This window comes from Rhineura floridana, chromosome 19, assembly GCF_030035675.1.
Source record: "Rhineura floridana isolate rRhiFlo1 chromosome 19, rRhiFlo1.hap2, whole genome shotgun sequence".
Taxonomy (NCBI): Eukaryota; Metazoa; Chordata; class Lepidosauria; order Squamata; family Rhineuridae; genus Rhineura; species Rhineura floridana.
The window spans coordinates 25,589,521-25,613,885 of NC_084498.1; the positions used below are offsets into that span (position 1 = coordinate 25,589,521).

At 50.3% G+C, this 24,365-nt stretch overlaps 1 protein-coding gene across 4 annotated transcripts in view; it reads right to left on the bottom strand.

Annotated features, from left to right (window-relative positions):
- Positions 1–24,365, bottom strand: part of EMID1 (EMI domain containing 1) — a 54,938-nt gene that overhangs the window by 2,806 nt on the left and 27,767 nt on the right. The window contains exons 7-16 of one of the 4 annotated variants that reach the window (XM_061602919.1): positions 21,776–21,826; positions 20,537–20,644; positions 16,822–16,959; positions 16,278–16,358; positions 14,227–14,270; positions 13,320–13,382; positions 11,582–11,626; positions 9,917–9,961; positions 4,781–4,865; positions 1,626–1,711 (exon numbers count right to left, since the gene is read on the bottom strand). In XM_061602919.1, coding sequence (XP_061458903.1) covers positions 1,704–1,711; positions 4,781–4,865; positions 9,917–9,961; positions 11,582–11,626; positions 13,320–13,382; positions 14,227–14,270; positions 16,278–16,358; positions 16,822–16,959; positions 20,537–20,644; positions 21,776–21,826 — 668 coding nt within the window. In that variant the 3' untranslated portion in view covers positions 1,626–1,703. Of the gene's footprint in view, positions 1–1,620; positions 1,712–4,780; positions 4,866–9,916; positions 9,962–11,581; positions 11,627–13,319; positions 13,383–14,226; positions 14,271–16,277; positions 16,359–16,821; positions 16,960–20,536; positions 20,645–21,775; positions 21,827–24,365 lie in introns of those variants that run through there. The other 3 variants (XM_061602920.1, XM_061602917.1, XM_061602918.1) reach the window with 3 other exon arrangements.

Below are 24,365 nucleotides of genomic sequence, written 5' to 3' on the forward strand. Positions count from 1 at the left end.
GCTTAAGGACAGGAGTGGGGACCTTACACCCATCCAGATGTTGGATTCCAACTCCCAGCACGGCCAACAGTCGAAGATGATGGGAGAGGTAATTCAAAAGCACCTGGAGGCCACAGGTTCCTCATCTCTGCTCGGGGAGAATTGGCAAGGCCTTTCCCTGCTGTGGGGCGCTGCTGAAGGATTCCAAGAATGCTCCCTGCATTCAAAGGTCGGCACCAATGTCCAAGGTCTTTCAGGAGCAAAATACTTCATTTGCCTTCCTTCCTTCAGACTACAAACTTTGGGTGGCTCCGAACAAGGAAGGTATGCAACGCTGAGCCTACTCAGAGTAGGCCTATCGACGTGAACAGACACAACTAATGTAGATTCATTAATTTCAGTGGGTCTACTTTGAGTCAGTGGAATGCAACCCAAATCCGCAAAGGAAAAGGGGTCAGCAGAATGGATCTCGCCTTCAAAGAGCCTCTCCCAACTTTGGGTTCTCCGGCCATCCTTGACCACTGGCTATGCTGGCTGGGGATGCTGGGAGTTGGAGTCCACCAACATCTGAGGATGGGGGGGGTCCATGGGAGAAAGCTGCCTTATTGGATCACTAGCCAATAACGATAGCTAAATGGAACCTCCCAGTACAGGGACATTCTATCTCTGAATGACAGGGAGAAAACAGCAGGGAGACACCATCCCCATCACATGTCCTGCTTGTGAGCTACCCAGAGATGGCTGTGGGAACCAAAAAGTTGCAAAGAGACAGCCATGGCCCTGATCCAGCCCGCGCTTCTCACTTTTTTCACTGGCGTTGGCCAGTTCTCAGTTGTGGTCAGCCGCTGACTTCCGCCCTAGCTCCCTGCTAACATTGTTCTCCGGAGGATCTGCGTATGCATACCCCTTTATACTCAACCCACAGGACAGAGCTGGAGAGCTGGTCGTGGATTGTGGAAATGCAGTTCAGCAACATCCAGGGGGTGCACTGGCTGGGGCTGGTGGGAACTGCAGTGCAAAATCATCTGAAGGGCCCTGGCTTGGCAAAGGATGGGGTAGGGCATTGCTAACGCAGCCTCCTCCAGGTAAGCTGCATCCCTCCACCTTGAGAGGAGAGGGCCACTGAGCACGTGCAGACTTCCAATCAAGAAGGCAGGTCCCTTTCCCCCCCCCGCCAACTCCACGCAGCTGGACACCCAGCAGCCCACTGCAGTTTAACCACCCTCGACCTGGCAGTGCCGCCACCCTTGCGTTTCACCTTTGAAGTGCATGCTGGGAGAAGGCGGCGAAAGGAAGAGGGGCAGCCCTTCTCCCCGCCCTGTGCTCAGGGGACGCGCCCTTTCCCCTTAAGCCTCCCTCTCCACCGCCTTTCCGGGAAGCAATGGGGCAAGAAAGGCCAACTCCCCAATAAAAGGGACTGTGACTCCAGCAGGGCTATGGACACACCAAGGGCCGGGGGGGGATGGGGACTGGACATTGAGGACTAGTGGCATGCAAAGTTTGGGGTGGAGTGATGGGGAAGGAGAGAAAGCCCATGTCTGCAAGGGGGAATCTCCTGGAAATGGGCTGTCTGCATCAGTGAATGCTGCATGCTGGGTAAAGGGGGGAGGGAGAGAGGGCAAGCCCCCCCTCGGTTGTTACCTGGCCAGATGATAGCTTCCAGCAAGGTGACCCTCCTAGACAGGAGTTCCAGCTGGGCTTGCTGCTCTAGGAAGCTTTGTAAGCTAATGGCCTAATGGAGATTGAGAAGAGCAGAGTGCAAATTCATTCACCCTTCATATGGGAAAAAGGAAGATTAGGGGGTGGGGCAGGGAGAGGAGAGAGGAAGGGGTCCAAACTGGGAATCAGGACACCAGGGCTCGGGGGGGGGTGATTCAGGCAGGGGGCTTGGAAGATCTCGAAGGGGACAGTCCCATGGTCATGGGGGAATGTGATACAGGGTGTTACGGAGCTTACTTTGGGGTTCAGGGAGCTATAAAGCATACACCTTTTTAAGGTTCTTGGATTGAGCTGTGTTTCATTTTGGAAAGAGGGAGAAAAAAATCAACACTCGCTTATCTGCAGGCCTCTGTTTTTCTCGGGGAGGGGGGAATGGTCCTCACCCACACTCCGGCCCTCTAGTTCTCTCCCTCCTTCACCGCTGTGGAATCTCCAAGGAGTTTTTTTCTTTTTCTTAGATTGCTCTCCCACCGCCCAAAGCGGGTTGATTTAGAACCAAGCAATTTGTAAAAGAATCACGGAGTTTCTCCATTCGTGCCCCTTGGGAAGATTCCCCCTTGGGGAAAAAGGCCATGAAAAGATGCTGCCCTCACCCCCACAACTCACACCAGTGGCTTACTAAAAGCCACTGAGTTCATTTGCGTAGGAGATAGATAGGACTGTTTGCAGCTAAATGGAGCCTCTACGTTCAGGGGCAGTCTAACTCTGAATACCTTATGCTCAGGACAAGCAACAGGGGGTGGCCTGCTTGTGAGTTTTCTTAAAGGCATCCAGCTGCCCACCCTTGGAAACAATTGGCTGCACTTTAGGTCCAATTCAGCAAGGTAATTCTTATACAATTTCCAGCATAGCTCAGTCTTGTGAACCAAAGGCTATTAAAATCTTTTTTCATGTTTGTGTGCATGCATGCACTCATTGGTCTGCGAAAGCGAAGCTCCTTGGAAAAATGTTGCCAGTGCAAGGAATAGGCATCACTGGAATCATTAAAGCATGCCCTAACTCTTCTATTGGCTCTAGAGGTGGCAAGGGCACGTTCTGCCATTTCCTCTCCCCCCCCCCCCGGCTCACTTTGCATGGAGAAGGCATAGATGGCTGGAGACGTATAAAATTAGGCACGGTGTGGAAAAAGTGGACAGAGATCAATTTCCTCCCTGTCCCACAGAACTAAAACTCTGGGCCATCCTATGAAGCCGAACGTTGGAAGATTCACGACAGACAACAAAGAAAGGACTTGTTCACAGGACTTATAGAGTTAAGCTATGGAATTCACTCCCACCAGAGGCAGCGATGGCCACCAACGTGGATGGCTTTAAAAGCGGATTGGACAAATACATGGAGGGTGAGGGTGTTCCACAGCTACTAGCCAGAACAGCGATGTTCTACCTCCACTGCGCTTCTGAACACCAGTTGCTGGAAACCACAGTGGGGGAGGGTGGTCTCCCTGCTTGCATCTGACTGGCCACTGTGAGGACAGGATGCTGGACTAGGTGGGCCTCTGGCCTGATCCAGCAGGCTCTTCTTATGTTCTTAATACAGGGATGCCCCATACTAAAACTATCAGACAGAAAACATCTCCCAACATTTTACGCACTCACAAATTACAGCAGCTCCAAGAGCTTTCTGCCCCCAGAATTTACACCGGGGCTCTTCTGATGGGAGGTACAAAACCGGAGTCTAAATTTGTATGCCTTTTCCAGGTCTTTCCTGAGAGCCCCCCCAATCCTGAAGACACCTCTGCTGTCCACCTTTCTAGATCCTCCTCCCCTGTGTCATCATCCCTGAAAGCTCCTTGGAGAGGGAAATGGGGGTTACAAATAGAATAAAGATGAGAAATGTGAGGTCTGTTAAAAAAAACGTAGACACAGCCTGACCAGAATAAAATAGTGGCCATGTTAAAATATCAGCTACATTGATCCAAGGCTGTTGGTATCAGCATTTAGACTGCAATCCTTTGCACACTTTCCTGGGAGTACCCCCAACTGAACATGATGGGAATTACTTCTGAGTAAATGTGCCTAGGATGGTTCACTCGCTGTCTGAAAGGGTACAAGCGACTGTCACTCGATGCTGCCACCAGAGGGCGCCCGGCTCCCACCTTATTGCAGGTGGAGCCTGTAAAAACCCACCACGTCAGTTTTCCCACTCTAATGCTACTGAGCATGCTCACTAGTGGCAACTGAAGCCCTGTGCCCACACTTGGAAGAGGATTTCACAACTTAAAATAGGACTAAATTGTGGAGTGGGGGAGTGAAGGGGTTTAACTGCTCTGTTTTATTATTTCAACTCAGGGCCTCAGTTTTCTGCCCCTTGTTTTACGTTATGCTTTAAATGTTTGTAAGTTCCAATCTTATATTCTGTCCTCCACATGTCCGCATCAATTTGCAAATTTTTCATTAAAAAAACCGTCCTGAAAATGCTCCAGCATTTTAACACATTTTTGCACAGAGCACTGACAAATCCACACACTTCCAAGACATTTCTGACTTATTTCCACTATTTATATGCACACTGCCTTAGTACATGCATTTTTGTCCATGCTGCTTTGCTGGAGACCTGTACTGCAACATTCAGAGAAATGCAAATCACAAAGGGTGGCTGCGTTTCGGTTCACGTGTGGTCTCGGAAAGTGCAAATTTGGTACGTTTGCTTTTAAATGCAAATAATTCAAATGCCTCCTCCAGCCCTTGCCACGGCTGATACACCCTCCATGCAGCGGAGACTGGTGGCGCCGATGTCAGTGGGGCAGGGAATCCGCTCCGGCTTTTAGCCCAAACTTTCAAGCTCTCAGAACGTTGGACAGCTCCTAGAAAGTTCAGACTAACACCCAGAGTGGATTCCCTGCCCCACTGGCATCGGCACCACCAGCCGCCAATGCACACATGCCCTAGAAGGTCAGCAGCCACGGCTGGTGGCCCCACCAGGGGCGCCCTCGAGCTCCTGCTTTTTGCTGGAGACTGCAGGAAATAGGAAGAAGCCCTGGCGGAGAGCGTTTGGCCTGGTGCCACCCCCGAGGCAGCCCCCTCTTTCCTGACCACGCCTGACCTGGGGGGAGGATTCTCTCCTTCTCTCTGTCTCTACTCACCATGCAGCCCAATCATTGTTTCCAAGATTAAAACCCTCTCAGCTAAAATCTTCAAAGCTTCTCGGAGCTGGTGTAAACCCTCCCCCTGCGGATGAAAGAGACAGACACAGCCGTGAAGGGAACGCACGCAGGGTGGGGGAGTGTGCATGCATGCAAAGGCCGGGAGGGGGAAGGAGGTTAGGGGAAATGGGGGGGGTGAGGCTTTGCCGCTACCATCTCCTCCTCCCACCTGTCTCCCCAGGCAGATACAAGGCTGTGCACAAAAGGGGCACCTGTGCAAACACAGCAAACAATCCTTGCAGGAAAAGTGCATCGGAGGTACATCATGCGCATTCAAGCTTTCCTGGGGCATTTGAGCATACAAGAGCATTCAAGCTGGCGGAGTGCGTGGAGAGGGAGCTCAACGCCCGGGGAAGAGTGAAAAGAGCATGCTGGTTGAACTTCTCTTCATTGCTGCAGGCTTCTCCTTGTGCGCAGAAAGGCCCTCCCTTTCGCTATGACCGGGGTGGGGAACCTCAGTTAGAGGGGCCAAATGCGGACCTCCGGGCCTCTCTTTCTGTCCCTCAAAACTCTCCCCAGGCCAGCCCTGCTTGAGTGCTTTTGCTTTGATCATGCTGCTTGCTTGCCTGGATGTATTTTGGTTGCTTTTTATCTATTTTATCATATTTTACTGTATTGCACTTTGCAGAATTCAAACTGCAAAGCAGTAAAACACAATATAATTTATTATTTATTCATTCATTCCATTTATATCCCCCCTTTCCTCCAAGGAGCTCAAGGTGGCATACAAACATAGTTCTCCCCCTCCCGATTTCATCCTCACAACCACCCTGTGAGGTAGGTTAGGCTGAGAGGCAATGGCTGACCCAAAGTCACCCTGTGAACTTCATGGATGAGCAGGGATTTGAAGCCTGCCCCCCCCCAGGTCCCAGTCCAACGCTCTGACCACTACACCAACCCTAGCTTTTATTTCAGCAACAAAAATGCAATTAAATGATTTTAGAAATGCAATTAAAATTAATAGGAACATTTAATGTTGATACGCCACAGACTGCCTGAATGAAGCTTGCAGACTATTGGTGGCCCATGGACCATAGTTTGGGAGCCCCTGTCATAGAGGAAACACAACGGCAGAGCACCCCAGAGATGGGGTCCTGGACAAAAGTGAGAAAGAAATGTTAGCTTGGCCTCGAAAGTCAGCAGCTAATGCAAGTCCAAGAACAGGAGGTGCGTGGACAGTTAGTAGCAAGGTGTGGTCCCAAATGCAGTGACTCAGTGAGTTGCATAGATGGGGGGGGGAAGAGAGAGAGAGAGAGAGAGATGGAATAACCAAATTTCCAGAGTGGTACCCAATCATACTCATACAAACATACATGGAGGGGAGACTGGCACATCCTTGTCAGGGCTTATTAAAACAGCAGCCCAAACCTGTAGGGGTGGAGGGAACATCTGAACATAAGGCAGGAACATCTCTCAAGGTTCTAGTTTTGACGTACAAAGCCCTACGCAGCTTGGAACCAGGATACCTGAAAGATCGTCTTGCCCCTTATATACCCAGTCGATCACTGCACTCTGCAGGTGAGGGCCTCCTGCAGATACCATCTTATCAGGAGGTCCGTTCTGCACAACACAGGAAGCGGACCTTTAGTGTGGCTCCACCTGCCCCTTGGAATTCCCTCCCCTTAAATATTAGACAGGAGCCATCTGTGTTATCTTTTCGGCGCCTGCTGAAGACCTTTCTCCTTCAACAAGCCTTTTAAGCAGAGACCTTATCCCAGTCTGCGTCTGTGCTGGGATTGCTTCTTAAGATGTTTTTAAAGCTTTTTTTAAAAGCGGTTTTGTTTTAATATGTTTTAAAGTATTTTGTTCTTGAGGTGTTTTAGAGCGCTTTTAGTGTTTTTGTATGCTGCCCTGGATGCCTTCTAGGAGGAAGGGCGGGATATAAATTTAATAAATAAACAAACATCTTGCCAGTTTCAAGTGTAGGCACATGGCTGAAAGCTGCCTTAAACTGTGAGTCAGACCGTTGGTCCATCTAGCTCAGGACTGCCGACACTGACTGGCAGGGGCACTCCATTCTCTCCTAGCCCTACCTGGAGATGTCAGCAACCGAACCTGGCACCTTTTGCAGCAAGGCGGGTGCTCTAGCACTGAGCTAAGGACCTTCCCAAGCGTGTGATTCCTTGCAAAAGGGCCAGTGTCCAGAGCCTCGGCGTACCACACAGGAGCTGGTACAACCAACTGAGACCTCAGAAGCACATCTTCCCATTAAAGGGAAGGAGCTGGATTTTTTTGGCCGGGAGTGGGGTGGGGTGGAGAAGAGGACACAGCAGGCCTCCTTCCAGCCCAGACCTCTCCAACCTGCTGCCCTCCACAGCCTTCAGACTACAACTCCCAGCCAGCACTGGATGAAATGCAAAGCAGGCTTTTCGTTTTGCGTCATGTGCAACAAATAGCACAGTGGCAAGAGGTCAAGATCCGTCCATCCCTCCCAATCAGGCCTAGAGAATGTCAGGCCCTGGGGCCAAATGTTGCCCTCAAGGCCTCTTTACCTGGCCCTTGGACTTTCCTCAAGCCATACCCTTCACTGGCCTTGCTTCACACCCTCCTTGAATGATTTTGCATGGCTGAGATGTGTCCTGGGACCCTGCTTATGCCTTTTGCTTGCTTGGATAGAGAGGAGTGTATGTAGAAACCAGCTACTGTACAAACAGGGGTGTAGTTGTCACGGGATTGTAGACCCCTTACTTTTTTGGGAGCAGGATTCCAGCCAAGTCCCTATGTACAAGCCAATCAGCATGAAAGGGGTGTGTGTTAGCCACTGAGAAGAGTCTTCTGATATGCTTCCTTGTCCTTTCCTGCTGATTGGAGCCCATCAGAGTGAAAGGAGGCGAGTCAGCCATTGAGAAGACTCTTCTCAGTGGCAAACACACGGCCTCCCCTTTCATGCTGATTGGCTCCTAGGGACATCTGTTATAGCGGAGCACAGCAAAGGGAGAAGAGGAAAAGGGAGAGTGGCCCGACTGTCACAAAGAAACCCTGCACTTTTGAATTTGCCACTGCACCACTGTGTACAAAAGGTAAAAGCTCACATTCATTGCTCCACCCAGTCTGGCCTCTGGCAAGCATGTGCCCCCCCAGAAGGGCAGAAGGGCCAGGTGCCAGCACACCAACCCCCTGGTGCAAAATGGGCTGGGGAATGGTTACAGCGAGGGGGAAAGGGCAGCCAGGGAGAGAGACAGACAGAGGGTCCACAGACAAGGCTACCCAGCTGCACGTTGCCATCTCAAGACTTGGAGGCGTATTTTGTGGGCTCCCCTTTAAACCACGGATGAATCACAGCCTTTGCTTCTGTGCAGCTTGGCACACGCCCTGCGCCGAAGGACAGTGTTGCTGGGCTTGCAATACGATCCTATATGTGTTTACTCAGATGTAAGCCCCACTACGTTCATTAGGGAGGAACGGATCTGTCCATTTTTATTCCTCTCATCTTCCCAGTTTCCCACTCTTTAAGCTCCTTTACCATGTTTTCACCTCATTTTGCAATTATTATTATTATTATTATAAGTCCACATGAAAATTCATCAGCAACTTAGGGTGCATTTCTCTTCATACACATTTTTGCATGCAGTTTTGCCTTATATACTCATTTTTGCAAGCAATTTCTCTCCAGTATTGTTTATTTTATTATTAAATGGAAATCCTGCCCTTCCAAAAGGAGCTACAGTTTGTCAGAGAGACAATTTCCAGAGTTCTCTGGGAAGAGGGATTTGACTGTTAAGCCCCCCCTGGGAATCGTAGCTCTGTGAGGGGAAACAGGAGGTCTCCCAACAGCACCTTTACTCAACTACAGTTCCCAGGACTCTTTGGGAAAGCCATGACTGTTTAAAATGGTATAAAAACACTGTGAATGCAAGGTGCGGATGGGTCCTCAGTGTCTGATGCTTGGAATGGTTGCATTTCAAGGGGCAGCAATAAAGCAGCGTGTGATCCAAGAGAGGTGCCCTCAAGGGGACCTTTGCAAGAGGATATTAGGGTTGCCAAATGGCCAGACAACTGGAGCTGTCCCCCCTGTTCTGTGCCTTCAACAGCTCATTGTTCTGCCGAAATCACCTCATGAAACTTTTTGCAGCATGGGTCCATGATTGGTTGCCAATGACTGCGCAGCACCTTCTTTTCAAAGGCAGAGCTACACCAGCTGGTTGAAAAGTTGGCAATCCTAACTGGGGGTCATGCTTGAGCATCCCCTCCTATGAAAGGTAGCCTCATATTTCTGATCCAGTCATCAGGCCGCGTTGGCCAGCAGCAAGGAGCCATGCGTACTTCTCCCATTGCACCATGCAAAGGGAGAATTTAGTATTTAGCATCTCCAAGCTTTCTTCTTTTTTAAAAAAAAAATCAAGTTTCTAGTCCATATGGCTATGAAAATAGGGTTGAAAGCACATGTGCAAAGACAACAAATGCAGACGCAAAGGGACTTCTCTCGCACAATCCATATAGGTCATCACATGTGGCTTTCCTTAGCACAAAATTTGGATTATTTTGGTGAAGAAACATTGGTGTGCACGCATGCAGGGCACACACAACTCCGAGCAATAAACTCTCTGGCAAAGTGGCTTCTGGTCCACGATGACTCGTGATGTCACTCGGCAAGCCTGTTAGCCTTCAAGGCAGCCATCCCATAAGCTGGCGCGCTTCAGATGCTCAGCCTCCCATCAGCCTCAGCTAGCATGGCCAGGTGATGGTGGGGCTGATGGGAAATCAGCCCTGCTGGTTGGAGCTGATGGGAACCAAGCAACGGCGTGGGGGACGGCCGCTTCAAAGGTGCCGCGAACGTCCTTGCTCTCTTCGCATAACAGACTGACGCAACTACCCCTCCGGAATGGCACTGGGAGATCTCAAGGAAAGCAGGAAAGGGGGGCATTTCCCCACACCCCTTGATGTGGCATCCCCTCTAAAGCCAGCCGGCCAGCCAGCCTCATGTCTGAGCAGGGGGAAGAGGCTCTGGGCCAGGGTGCTGGGTGTACATTTGGGCAGAATTTTGCAGGGCCAGCTGGTTCCAAAGACAGAGTTTGGGAATAGCTAGCCGGGGGGGGGAGAGAAAAGAAGGGTGCCAGCCCCCCCTCAAGAGCTTACCCAGGTGCCTTTCTCGCCTGGTTCACCTTTGGGTCCTGGCTCACCCTGAAACGAAACAAGGAAAGGCATTAGGAAAGAAGGTCGTTGGTCTGTGGCTGCCAGCATTTTAAAATTAAATTAAATTAAATTAAATATGAAATTCTGTCAGACCTTCTTTTGTTGTGGTAGGAAAGCTACCTTATACCAAGACAGGCCCTTGGTCCATCTAGCTCTGTATTGCCTACACTGGCTGGCAGCAGCTATCCATGTCTTCAGAGAGGGACTCTTTCCCCAGTCCTACCTGGAGACGCCAGGGACTGAACCGGGGACCTTCTGCACGTGAGGCAGATGCTCTGCCACCGAGCGACGGCCCTTCCCCCTTGTGCTACGCCCCTGGTTGAATTATGTAAAACACATCACGGCAAACAACCAAATTCAAGTGCTGTACATTATAACGGCAGCTAGAATCAAGAATCTGTTGCCTGAGCTTGCTTGTTCTCCTCTTCCTGCCTCATCCCTTTTTCCTTTTGTGTGGTGTCTTTTTAAGGCTATATGCACGAGGGCAGAACAGTGCTGTTTTGATCTGTAAGCCAGTCTGGGAGTTTTTCCACCTGAACAGTGGGGCACAAATGCTTTGAATCAAGGATGGGGAACCAGCCGCTTACCAGATGTCGCTGGACTCCAACTCCCATCATCCCTGACCATTGGCCAGGCTAGCTGGGGCTGATGGGAGGTGGAGTCCAGCAACATTGGAGGACCACGGGTTCCACATCCCTGCTTCAAAGGAATGCATGAATGAATGAATGAATAATTAAATGGAAAAGTAAGTCCCATAGGAAAACAGACCCCTAGAAGATTCTCCTGTACAAGCTACATTGAAAGTAACATTCCTCAAAATGTGCAGGAGAACTTCCCCGGAGGTAGGGAATTGCCACTAGGGATGGGATCCGTGGGCCAGTTCCTGTTCGAAAGCATTCTGCCAACCTAACAGGGTGGCATCGATTCAAGTTCGTTCTATATCCACTGCTTTTTGTCAATGCGTGTTTTCTCCTCTCTGAAAATATATTGATATTAGTATCAATATTTTAAAAGGAAATATCAATATTTCCTTTAAAAACATAAATATTTTGAAGGCTACATCGATATTTAAAAGGCAGCATCAACAAATTATCATTGTTACAATCAATGCTTTAGAGGCAGATATTTTTTTAAAGGCCTTTTTCAAATATAGCAGCAGAAATTCACGTCTTATTCAGATAGGGAAAAGATAACTATGCTTTTAATGGATGAATGTATTTACGTATCACTAGCGGTTGCCAATTTCGCTATGGCAGCACAAAAAATGAGAGATGCCTTTGCTAAGAGAACCTCCCCCATGAATGAGTCATCCAAAGAAATGTAAATTATAAAGTGATTCGTATCAGTGTATGTATGTATGTTTTGATATGTATTTTTGCACATGGCCTATGGCTAAGCATGCAATAAAGAATTGTAATATAGCAGCAGAAATTCACTACGTTACAATCCGATCCTCAGCTACTGAGAACAAGCGAATTTATGGAATATTCGGTACCAATTCCAAATTGGGTGGCATTGTAGCACATCCCTCATTGCCACCAGGTGTCAGAACGCCTTGCCCCCGCCCGGGCAGGATATTTCTCCCCACCGACCACCGTACCCACTTACGCGCTCTCCATCGAGACCTCGGCGGCCAGGATACCCTTGCAGTCCCTACAGAAGAGATGAAGAAGGAAAAGTGAGTCCACAGCTGTGGGCTTCGCTCTCCTCTGCTGGCCTCCCCTAAAACCCTTTTGCTCTCCAGCCCAGGGCAACCAAAGGGGTCCAGGGCGTGGAGCCACTCCTCTAGGAGACATGGTTGCAGCATTTGGGGCTCCTTAGTTTAGACTAAAAGCGAGTCAGAGGTGACATAATGGAAGTGTATCAAACTATGCATGGTGTAGAGAAAGAGGGCAGGGAAAAGTTTTTCTCCCTCTCTCATAACACTCAGGGACATCCAACGAAGCTGAATGTTGGAAAGTTTGGGACAGACAAAGAAAGGACTTGTTCATGCAGCGCAGTGGCATTCACTCCCACAAGAGGCAGCAACAGCTACCAACTTGGATGAGGATTAGAGAGATCCATGGAGAAGGCTATCGGGGGCTACTAGCCACAATGGCTACACTCTGCCTCCACGGTCAGAGGCAGCATGCTCCTGAGTACCAGTTGCTGGAAACCACAGGAGGGGAGAGTGCCTTGCGTCCCATAAGCTTCTGGTTGAGAACAGGATGCTGGCCTAGATGTTCGTCTTGGCACCATAATGCGCTAAAGCAACCAGCCAAGACCCGAATCCAGGTCCTCTGGCCGAGCACACAGACCTGAGCGCCCATCCCAATGTCTGATCCTAACCTGGAAGGAGGTGCCGGCTTCGTTAAACAGCTCTGGCTTAGGAAGAAATCCCACAGGGGAAGCTCCTCCTGTCCCAGTGCCATAGGAATTCTGGATGCTTCTACTAGCTGCAGCCACTGCGGCTCCTGTTCTGGGGGGTGGAGGGTTGCCATCTTCTCACAAGCCACTGTAGCTCTGCTTTTAAGAGCTCCTTTTCGTGAAGGCACCAGCAAGGGCGATAACCACTTTACAGCTTCGTGCCAGGGGAAACGTATCACCTGCTGATGTCTGCACGTCAAGCTACGGTTAAAGGCACAGGAGCAGACCAAGCCATTTCTTCTGGACAGTTGGCAATCTTGGGCAAGTGGAAGGGAGAAGAGTGCTGGCAGCTGAGTGTTACGACACCTGTGGACCTCTCAGAGAATGTCAGACAGCAACTCTCATCATCCCTGGTCACTGGCCAGGCTGGGTGGGGCTGATGGGAGTTGGCTTCCGCCAACATCTGGAGGACCACAAGTTCCCCATCCCCGCTGAATGGAGGAAATGCAAACGGCCGATCAGGGAAAAGCCGCAGCTCAGTGGTTAGAGCACCCGCTTTGCATGCAGAAGGTCCCAGGGTTCAATCCCCAATGGCATCTCCAGGTTGGGCTGGGAGAGAACCCTGCCTGAGACTCTGGAGAGATGCTGCCAGTCAGAGCAGAGCAGTACTGGGGTAGATGGACCAATGGTCTTACTTGGGATAAGGCAGCTTCCTGTGTTCCTATCTCCAGTTAGGGCTGGGAAAAGGCTCCTGCCTGAAACCCTGGAGAGCTGCTGCCAGTCAGTGTAGACAACACTGAGCTAGGTGGTTTAACGGTCTGATTCAGTATCAGGGAATTTTCTATGTACTTCTAAGAGAAGATGAATAGGGCTGGTCTGCACATTGCTACGTTATCTTACGCTTCCTTCGCAACTCAAAACCTTGAGTTTCTGGAAGTTTGGGCATAATTATCTGTTTATTTATGATGGCAAATTATGTTCCCGGGAGATAGATGCTCACCCTCTCGCCTTTCGCTCCAGGGGTACCAACTGCCCCGTCAGCACCCAGCGCTCCAGGGACCCCCTGAAAGAAAGCACCATCTCATGAACAAAGAAGGCCTTGCCAGTTCTCTAATCACCCCTCTTCCCATCCTCTTCAGCTGTAGGGTTGAGACTTTCCCCACCGTGGCTTGGTTTACTTCTCATCCAGATTTGTGCCCTCTGTGGCAAAACCCTCACCCAGACTGGCACACAGTGCCGGCTGGCAGCTCCATGTCAGTGGGGCAGCGGAATCCGCTCCGGGTTTTAGCCCAAGTTTCAAGGAGCGGCCCAAGGTTCTTAAAGCACCTCAGACAGTTCCTTGGAAGTTCAGACCAAAATCCCAGAGCGGATTCCACTGGCCCACTGACATGGAGCCGTCAGACCGCTGCTGCTTGCATGCCTCTCTTCCCAGCCAACTCCCAAGGACTGGATCCCACTCTCTTTACTTCCAAGAAACAACTGAAGGCATTTTTGTTTCAACAAGCTTTTCCCAGCTGGGTGCAAAGGCCTCAAATCGCAGGTGCTCATTTTGCGTTGTTGTCAAACCTACCTTCACCTGTGTTTTGTACTGTCTTTAAAAGTTTGGGTTTTTTTTACTATTTTTACAATGTGCCTGTAAAGTGGTTTGAGACATAGGTAAAAGGCAATTTATAATTTAAATAATGATAGTGATACAGTCAATTATTGGCAAGGGAACTCTTCCCCATCCCAAACTTAGGGGTAGCCTATAAGCATCCACAGTTCATTCCCCAAACACCAGTCCCTGGAAAAATGCCATCTCCCATCCAAAATGCAAGATCAATATGCAACATAGAGGTGGCTGCTGCAGCAAAAGTGCTGCCCTTCCCAGAGACCCCGTCTCCTCTCCAGAGATGTGGGATACTTACATCGCGTCCCGGTGGACCAGGCATTCCAGCTGGCCCTGGGGGACCTATAGGGAGACAGAAGTTTTACACCGCTGGTCAGCAACTATTTATGATGTTGGGCTGCTTTGAGAAGAGAGAGAGAGACAGACAGACAGACAGACAGACACAGAGAGAGATCACACTTGGGGGCCAAAGCCCTCCAACCCTCTGAGTTGGTTGTTGCGGTTGTCACATCACACCCCCAGGGGCTGGAGTTGGCCCAGGGAGGATTCCAGTTGCAGATCCCAGTTTGCAGCGTTCACCAACTGGCAATACAGCACAGAGGGCTCCCTCTTCTGGTTGGCCAGAGCATAACAAGAACATGCCCCAGGCAGGGTAGGATGATGCAACCAAGGTAAAAGAAAAAAACATAAGACTCCTGACATTTCTCAAGGGAGTTCCACCTATCTGTACACCTGACCCCTCCAAAAACCCCGGGGTCCACCAACAGCTTTCCTGGAAAGGAAACTGCAATGAACAAAATTGCCACCAGAGGCCAGCATAACCCCAGCTATCAAATAATGGATAATAGTTTACACTTACACACCACACACCTGCCTTGGCTCTCTCCTGCTCCCCCATCTCTGCCAGTCAAGGGCCATGAATCCTTACTGGGTTGCTTGAATCATCTTAGGGGTCCCTGAGGTGCACTCCCTCCCAGAACACTCAAAGAAAAGGAACGTGCGGTAAAAAGATTAAAAGGTGCTTCGCTGGACCCGACCAAAAGGGACACCTGTTTGAGCTGGCTGGAGCTGGTGGGAACTGTAGCATGCAGCATTTAGAGGGCACCAGGTTGGCAAAGTCTGGTCTTCACAGACAGGTGGGGGCTGATGGGAGCCCTAAAACCTCTAGAGCAGAAGCAGTTGGTGGCTCCGCATTACTGGGTCAGTGGACTCTCAAGAAACTTCCAAGGGAGCTGTCCAAGGTGCTTTAGTTCAGCGGGGCAGTGGAATCCGCTCCAGGTTTTAGTCCGAACTTTCAAGGAGCTGTCCAGCATGCACCTCGGACAGCTCTTTGAAAGTTCGGACTAAAACCCGGAGCAGATTCCCCTACCCCACAGACATAGAGCCACCAGCCGCCACTGGTTTAGAGGGCACCAAGTTGGGGAAGGCGGATCTAGTCCAACAGAGTCTCCTACAGCAGTCCCAGCCAGCAGCTCATGTGCAGAACAGGAGGGGAGCCACACAGGCTTCTTCTATGATTCACCCCCAGCATTCGGTAATCAGAGAATAAGATGAAGGCGCTACCACAGGACCTGTTCAAGGCAGAATTGCCAAACTTCATTCACTCACTTTTTCCAGTGCTATCATCCTGAATTTTTCCTACAGGTCTGTCTCCTCCCAGACTTTGGGGAAGAGCCACTGCTCAGTGGCTGTGCATCTGCAGCTTCCTGGCTCAATCTGTAGCATCTCCAGGTAGGGTTGGAAGAGGCCTCTGCCTGCAGGCCGGCACCAAAGGATGGTCAGGTTGGGACCTGGCTGAGGGTCCCTAAAGGGCCCCTCCTTAGGGTGTGGGAATAGCACTCCCCTTCTGCAATCCTCAGCAGGGTCAACTCCCAACCCTGCCGCAGACCGCAGAGACGGAGCTCCCAGCCCCTCCCCTACAGACTGTGCGGGCCCACAGTGCCCACCCGCTCCACCTGCCTCTCCTCCCTTTCTGTAAATGCCCTGCGTGCGCAGGTGCCATCAACCAAGATGGCAGCAGAGGCTTCTATAAGGGGCTGATGCCCCTACTGCCATCTTGATTGATCGCAGGCATGCGTGCACACGCAGCATAGCGCCCATGCGTGCCATCAGCGAAGACGGCGGCGGGGGCATCTTCATTGATGGCAGCGCCCAGGACATTCACAGAAAGAGAGAAGAAGTAGGTGGAGCAGCCCCACACAGTCAGGGGGGGCTAGGAGCAGGGGGCCCAGGGCAGGCTGGCACCCAAGAGCCCAGTCACACCTGGCATTGGCCCTGCCTGCCTGAATCCCTGGAGAGCCGCTGCCCATCATTCCTGGGTTAGGATATGAGTCGAAAAAAGAGACTTACCCATTGGTCCTGGAAGCCCGGGGGGTCCCATTGGCCCAGCAATACCCGTTTCCAGAAAGGTGTTGGACAGAAGTGGATCCCCTGAGACGCAGAAGCAAGCAAAGATCACAGAATCAGTGCCTATGCTTTGGAAACCAGCCAAGCCTGTGTTATTATTTATTATTATTTACATTCCACTTAGCACCAGAATAGGCTTCTAAAGGGCCATGTTCCCTTCTGGCCAGCCATCCAAGGGCTGGGCGGGGCCAGTGGCAAAAGTGGGTGGAGCAACACATGTGGATTTGTACAGTTGGCTACTTTCACACACACACACACACACACACACACACACCTCCCTGTCTTCCATCTAGGCAAGCAGGAGGCGCTTTCAGAGCTCCAGGCACATTCCAGCCAGGCAAAGACACTCGTGGAGGATGTGAAGCACAGCCAATGAGGGGCACGGCCTGGGGAGAGTTCCGAGGGCCAGAGAGAGAGGTCTAGAGGGCCTCATTCTTCCGGACCACTGTGCTAGGGGGGGAGCTCTCTTGGCCACAACATCACTTACTTTGATCTGGGATGGGCGATATCTTTGGCCCTACTGGGGCTGGGGGGCCTGGTGGCCCAGGAGGGCCCGGCAGACCCTTCTCTCCAGGGAAACCTCTTGTGCCGTCCCGCCCTGGGGGGCCTGGTGGCCCCGGAAGACCTGGATGGAAGGAAGAAAAACATACACAATGGTGAGATGTAAGAGGCGAGCCAGCAAAGGCGGCCTCTTCCAGCGCCACTTCAGCGTGCAGGAAGGCAAAAGGTGAACCGCACAAGCAGGGCTCTTCACGGACACAACAACAAGAGAGGATCCTACCTGGAGACCTACACCTGAGACCTTCTGCGTACAAGGCAGATGCTCTGCCCCTGAACTACAGCCCTTCTCATTAAGATCCCACCAAGACATCGTTAGTTCTGCTGCTTAAACATCTGGAGCTGGGCATGCTTAAACCTCTGCATAGGATCAGGCTATAGATTTTCCGGTATCCTAAATGGTTACGGGAATCTCTTGGTTATCTGAACATTGTATTCTCTATGTAGCCTTGTGTCTGCATGATCTGCATAATGTAGGAGCGGTTGGTTCGAGGGAGTGAATGATGGTAGTGGTTGCATGGACTAGATGGTGAATGGTTGTATTGTGCTACGTTATTTATATTATACTGCTTGTAACCCTCTGACTTTTATATTGTGTTTATGTACATGTATATTGTTCGTGTATTTTGCTTTGTAAATTAATTTGATATGGTTTTTATTGCAGAGCTTGGAAAAGTTACTTTTTTTGAACTACAACTCCCATCAGCCCCAGCCAGCATGGCCACTGGATTGGGCTGATGGGAGTTGTAGTTCAAAAAAGTAACTTTTCCAAGCTGTTTTATTGTACCTTGTGTATTCTATTGTAAACTGCTTTGAGATCTTTCAGATAGTGAGGCTTTGTAAATGGAAATATCATCATCATCATCATCATCATCTGGATGATGCCCTTTCTCAGAACATGGGGCGGCAGTGGAGGAAATAGACCCTTTAAAATTATGTGTTGTGACAGTATGAGTCAATAGCATTATAAAACTTAGCCCCCTCTGCAATTGCTCTGTGCATTTGGTTCCATCAAATTTGCAAATGAAGTGTGAGACACCCCCCGCCCCCACTTTGCTCCCTCATTCTTTTCGGGCAGGGGGGACAGCAGAATGGTAGAACAACTGCTTCACAGGCATGCCGGTCAGAGTAGAAAATATTGTTATTAATGATGCAGACGATAAAGAGGATGATTTGTGTTGGGGTCAGGCTGGATGCCCTCTCAGGATCCCCTCCAACCCTGGGATTCTATAGTTGTAACACTGGGGTCTGCAGAAAGGGAGGACTGCTGAAACTGGCAAGCCAGTTCCTTTTGTTAAGTAAATAGCCCTGGCCAGGTCTGCTGAGTACTCCCTTTTGTAATGTAAGCGAGGGGCAATACGTTGCCATGGGAACTAATTCGTTGGTGTATGGGAAAAAGAGGGCACAGGTTTTTCTTCTTCTTCCCCCTCCCCTGGCTAGAGGTGATCTTCTTGTGCTCTTGTAAAGCAGGGGTGGGGGTAACCTGTGGCCCTCCAGAGGTTGCCAAACTCTAAAGCAGGGCTTCATACCCTCCGGACTTTGTTGGACTCCAGCTCCCTTCAGCCCCAGCCAGCATGGCCAATGGTCAGAGACGACAGGAGTCCAACAATTTCTGGAGATTGCCACAGGCTCCCTATTCCCTGTCACAAGGGGTTCAGAGGCAGGATTTTGGCTCCAAGCGCCTTGCAGCTGAAGACCAGGAGCATGGGGAGGCGGGAGGGAAGGAGTGGGAAAGGAGGGAGGTAGGATTTTGGCAAAGGCAGCCCTTCCCACTCGCTCACTCCCCCCCCCCAACAACCCAAGGAGGTCGAGAACAAAGGAGAGAGAGAGGGAAACTAGGCCTGGGAGGTGGGGGGGAGGGAGGGAAGGGGGTGAATGGGATCCGTGCAGGATTGGGCTGGCTGGTTAATGTTTTAACTCCAAATGGCCAGCGGCAACGTTCACTGGGACGCCTTCCAAGCCCAATAAACATGAAGCAGACCCACAGAGATGGCAGACGGCCTGCTGCAGAGCCCCGCTTGCATGGGGAGGCCACCACATCTCCCTCCCTGCCCCCGCAAGAAAGCTACAAGGACTTCTCCCCAATTTAGTCTGGGCAGACAGTCAACTTCCGAAGACGTTCTGCGACTGTGGCATTTCCCCAAACTTCTGATCGCCAAGGCACACTTCCAAACATACACACCCCAAATTAAAATTGGAGGCACGCTTCACTCTTACATCCAAAAAGAGAGACCGAGGTGGGTTTTAGACTTGGAGAGAGGAAACCGCCCTCCAGAGGAGCCCAGCCGCTTCCATGTTTCTGCGCCATTCTCTGAAATTTCTAGGCCTCCCGATTCAATGGAAGAAAACCCACACAGAGACACAACGGGCATCCTCCTTCAAGGATAGATAATTCTCTTTCATCCTTGTACTGGACATGCCAGGACTCAAGAACCTAAGAAGAGCCTGGCTGCTGAATCAGGCCAAAGGGGGCCCACCTAGGCCAGCATCCTATTCTCACAGTGGCCAACCAAATGGCTTTCAGCCAGAAGTAGCCTTCACCTGGGTCAGACCACCGGGTCCATCTGCTAGCCCAACAGAGTATATTCATCGGCATTTATCTGCAGGCCATTTTTCCGTGGCAAGCCATACGCAGAGCACACCCACAACCGCAGAAAGCTGTACATAATTCACTAACAGTTACAAGACATAAACAAAGTTTACGTAGTCATGTAAACAAGGGACTGACGAGAACATCTCACAGCAATAAATACACAAGAAGATTAAACAATCCACTGATAATTCATAATAAGGTCCAATGACAAAAATGCAAGAACATAATCCAGAGAACAGCTAAGAGGATGCATCTCCAAAACTATATCCCCAGCAACAACCTTTCAGCTAGCCTTAGTCAATGTGGTGCTCTCCAGGTACTTTGGATTACGACTCCCATCAGCCCCAGCCTGCACCGCTGAGAGTTGCAGTCCAAAACACCTGGACGGCCTCAGGTTGGCCAAAGGTGCCTTTCAGGATGGGGCAGAAATTTGATTCAGTTCACATCTAAAGCCGAATCTTATTAAATTTGCACTTTCCGAAACAATCAGAGAACTGAAACATAGCCATCCTTTGCAACTTGCACTTACCCGATTTTTGCGACGCGTTTCTCTAACCAAGCAATGTTTATAACGACACATACGCTTGGGGAAAGCGTGCATAAAAATGAATATATTAATGAAAAGAACACCCCAAAATGCATCATATGAGGAGAAACGGCTTGCAAAAATGTGCACATTAGCCAAGACGGCATACAAAAGTGTGTTTTATTAGGAGAAATTTGCACTAAAGTGCTAAGCAATTTTCAAACGCCTGCAGAAATGTGGAGAACTGGATTTAAGATTGGGGAAATGAGCAACACAGAACCAAAATGGCCAGATCCATCCATCCTTCAGTGTCTTAAGCTATATGTCACCTTGATGGCTGAGGCATATTGAACAGCAGAAGAGGGTCTCCGGGTGACTCACTCCACAACAGGACTCCCCGGAGCCTTGGGAGGGGGGCATGCTAGCCAATTTTTTTTTAGCCAGAAAGGCCATGGACGGCACCTTCTCCGTGCAAGGAGGCAGTGGATCTGCACTGCAGGGCAACTCCCAGGGCCCAAAGCTTACCTTGAGGTCCAGCAGGGCCTTTGACACCAGGAATGCCGGATGGGCCCCGGATGCCAGCGTCTCCTTTGGGACCCACGGGGCCTGGGGGGCCTTGCAAGGCCAGTCTCCCTGAAACAAAAGGGTTAGGAAAGGGGAAGTGTGCAAGGTTTTAAAGTGACACATCCATGAGATCATGCCACGACAGCCACACAATGTGGGCCGGCTTCAGTTGAGGAATGAAGCGTCAAGGCTGGGAGTCATATTCCCCTTCCCACACACAGTGGATACTTGTGATCCCAAAGTCAGTGGGGCAGTGAATCCACTCCAGGTTTTAGTCCAAACTTTCAAGGAGCTGGACTAAAACCTGGAGTGGATTCACTGCCCCACTGACTTTGGGATCACAAGTATCCACTGTCTACACTCCCCCCCCCCCAGCTATGTTAAGGCACCAAGGATTTTATTTATTTCATTTTATTATTGTATCTATATCCCACCTTTTTTCTCGCCAAAGAGCTCAAGATGGCCTACATAGGTCTCCCCTCCCCTTTATCCTCACAACAACCCTGTAAGGTAGGTTAAGCAGAGAGACAGGGACTGGTCCAGGTCCTGGCCCTTCAACTCTCTGAATAAAGCTTCTGTCAATTTGCAGACATACTGCAACCTGTCGTTGAGGAACCTCAATAAAACTTTATCCTTCTCACCTAGACAATTATCACACAATTTATATACAAGCCTTTTCAGCAGAGACCTTATCCCAGTCTGCGTCTGTGTTGGAATTGCTTTTTAAGGTGTTTTGAAAGATTTTGTGTTTTAACATTCTTTTAAAGTCTGCTTTTAAACTTTTAGAGTGTTTGTAGTGTTTGGTTTGCTGCCCTGGTCTCCTTCTAGGAGGAAGGGCGGGATAGATATTTAACAAATAATATAGTATCAAACAGTCATGGCCTCCCCCAAAAGATCCTGGGAAGGGTAGTTTATTAAGGGTGCTGACAGTAGTTGGGAGACACCAATATTCCCCTCGCAGAGCTGCAATCCCCAGTGTAGTTTAACTAGCAACCCTTTCTTCCCTGGGAATTGTAGCTCGAGGGGGTGTCTCCTAACAACTCTCAGCACCCTTAACAAACTGCAGCTCCCAGGATCCTTCAGGGGAAGCCATGGCTGTTCAATATGGTATGACGCTGCTTGAAATGTATTGCGCAGACGTGTCCATAGCCTGACTCAGCATAGCCCATTGATGTTCAAGGAGCTCCATTGGGTACATACCATCTCGTCCTGGTACGGTCGTCCTTAGCCTCTCTCTGGGGCTGGGAGAACCTGTTGAACACAGAGAAGAGAGAGGTTAGCTGGAGCCCTTACAAGCAGAGCTGCGTTACGAGCTCACCACATGCACACCTACCTCTGTGCTTGTTGGAATGCTGCATCACAGTGGCCCATCTAGTTCAGCATCCGGTTCTCACAGTGGCCAACCCGAGGCCTCAATGGGAAGCCCCCAAACAGGACCTGAGCACAACAGCAACTCTCCCCACTTGTGATTCCCAGCAACTGGTATTTGGAAGCATGCTGCCTCCGACCGTGGAGGCGGAGCACAGCCGTCGTGGCTAGTAGCCATGGGCACCCTTATCCTCCGTGAATGTGTCTAGTCCTCTTTTGAAGCCATCCAACTTGGTGGCCATCGCTGCCTCCTGTGCAAGTGAATGCCATAGTTTAACCATGTGCTGCGTGAAGAACTCTTTTCTTCTGTCTGTCCTGAATCTTCCAACCTCCAGCTTCATTGGATGTTATGAGAGAGGGAGAAAAACCTTTCTCTGTCCGCTTTCTCCATGCCATACACAACTTTACACATTTCTATCATGTCGCCTCTTCCACGCCTTTTCTCTAAACTGAAAAGCCCCCAAAACATTGGACCTGAATTCACTCAGGGTAGAATTTACCACTGCGTTGCCAAGGTTAAAAGGCATGGTCTCGGATGCCCACCACCAGCCCCTACCCCGAGAAAACGTGGTCCACAAAGAAACAGTTTGCTACAGCCGTCCCGAGGATCCACAGAACACTGCATGTCATTTGGAAAAGAAAAATGGAAAATTGCGGGGAGGGGGGAAAGCAAAAGGTGCAGATGGAAAGTGAAACGGCTTGCTTGAGCCTCTAGCAGCTTGTCATATCCTGGAGAAAGACACAGTTGACTGCCTGGCACCCCGACTACAGGAGCACTCCTGTTCGGAGAGGAGAATACACTGCAACATTTTGTTGCAGGTCTTTTGGTAACCTTCCCTGAACCTGGTGACCTTCCAGATGTTTTGGACTACAGCTCCCATCAGCCCCAGCCTGCACAACCGGAACTGGAGCCCGAAACACTGGGAAGGCATCAGGTTGGCATAGGCTGACAAAAGGTACGAAGAATCACCTGGAACCTTTATCCAGGCTGCTCATGTTCTTCATCCCCAAAATACTGAATCGTCTTGTCATCACCATCTGCCAACATTCCCTTCTGCACCCCAGAACTGTGAGGATCGGAAACGTTGCCCTTTAATTTTTTTCCTTAAAGGCCAATTCCTATAGCTGCATTTCAACGGTCTCAGGGTTTTCCAGATGGAGGTGGCCATCCGTGATCATGACGCCACACCGCCAGCGGGTTGTCACAGCACAACAAGTTGTTGTACTAAAACATGGCCTTCTTTGCTCTGCAACCAACCGAAAGCAACTCTTGAGGTTTTTGTCATACCCACACACACGCCAAATTCTATTCAGGGACCCAAAATCCTGCACGCTGACACTTCGCATTTCCCCCATCCGCATGATGCACTGAAAGCAGGATCATGCAAAGTTAAACAGCCACGGCTCCCCTCAGAGAATCCTGGGAAGTGTAACTGGGGAAGGCGGCTGCGAGTTGCTAGGAGACTCCCTATTGCCCTCCCAGCACTACAATTCCCAGAGTGGTTTAATAATCCTTCCCGGGAACTCTGAGAACTGGAGCTCATCAGCGAGGGGATGAAGGGTCTCCTAACAGCTCTCAGCACCCTTCACAAACTACATTTCCCAGGATTCTTGGTGGGGAAGCCATGACTGTTTAACGTTGTACAACCCTGCTTTCAATGTGCAGATAAGGCTGTTCTGTGCAGGCAGGAATGCAACAGAGGAACAGCTTCTTCCTGCTCCCCCTGTTTGGGGTTCATCACACCTGCCCCGTTGGGTGTAAGGAATGGAAAAAGGACAGGATGGGGGAAGCCTTTTCACATCCCAAATGGACAAGAACATCTCCCTCTCTCCCATCCACAGCTGCCCCTGTTCTCCCCTTTTCAAACGGTGCAGAGAGGAGCAAAAAATAACATCATCAAGATAAAAAAAAAAATCAGGCTCTCTCCATCCTTAATAGCTCCCTCCTCACCCTCACACGCCAAACCAGAAACACATGTTCTGTGGGAGCAAGGGAAGGACCCATAAACCTTTCCAGCTGCAGAAAGGTTCAGCCAAAGCCGGGAGCTGCTGCCAGCCCCTGGGACGGTCTCCGGCAGCCAGCTGCTTTCAATTGCGGCCCCCTTGCCTGGTGTGCTTTTCCCCACCTCCCCGCCGATGCAGTGTTGGCAGTGGACTCATTAGGAAGGGGGGGCGGAGAGAGAGAAGAGGTGGGCAGTTGGAGCCCACAACCAAGGGAAAAAACCTCCAGTGACCCTGTCTCAAACCTGGGGAGATCGGACCCGTCTTAGGATGTTGCTGGCCAATTTGGGAAAACTTCACAGGGTGTTTGCTCGCCCTATACAGACTGGTATGCCCCCAGCCTGTGCTGAGGGTGGCATCTATGCTAAGATTCCACAGAAATTATTATTATTACTTTCATTTATTATGATTTTTATTATTA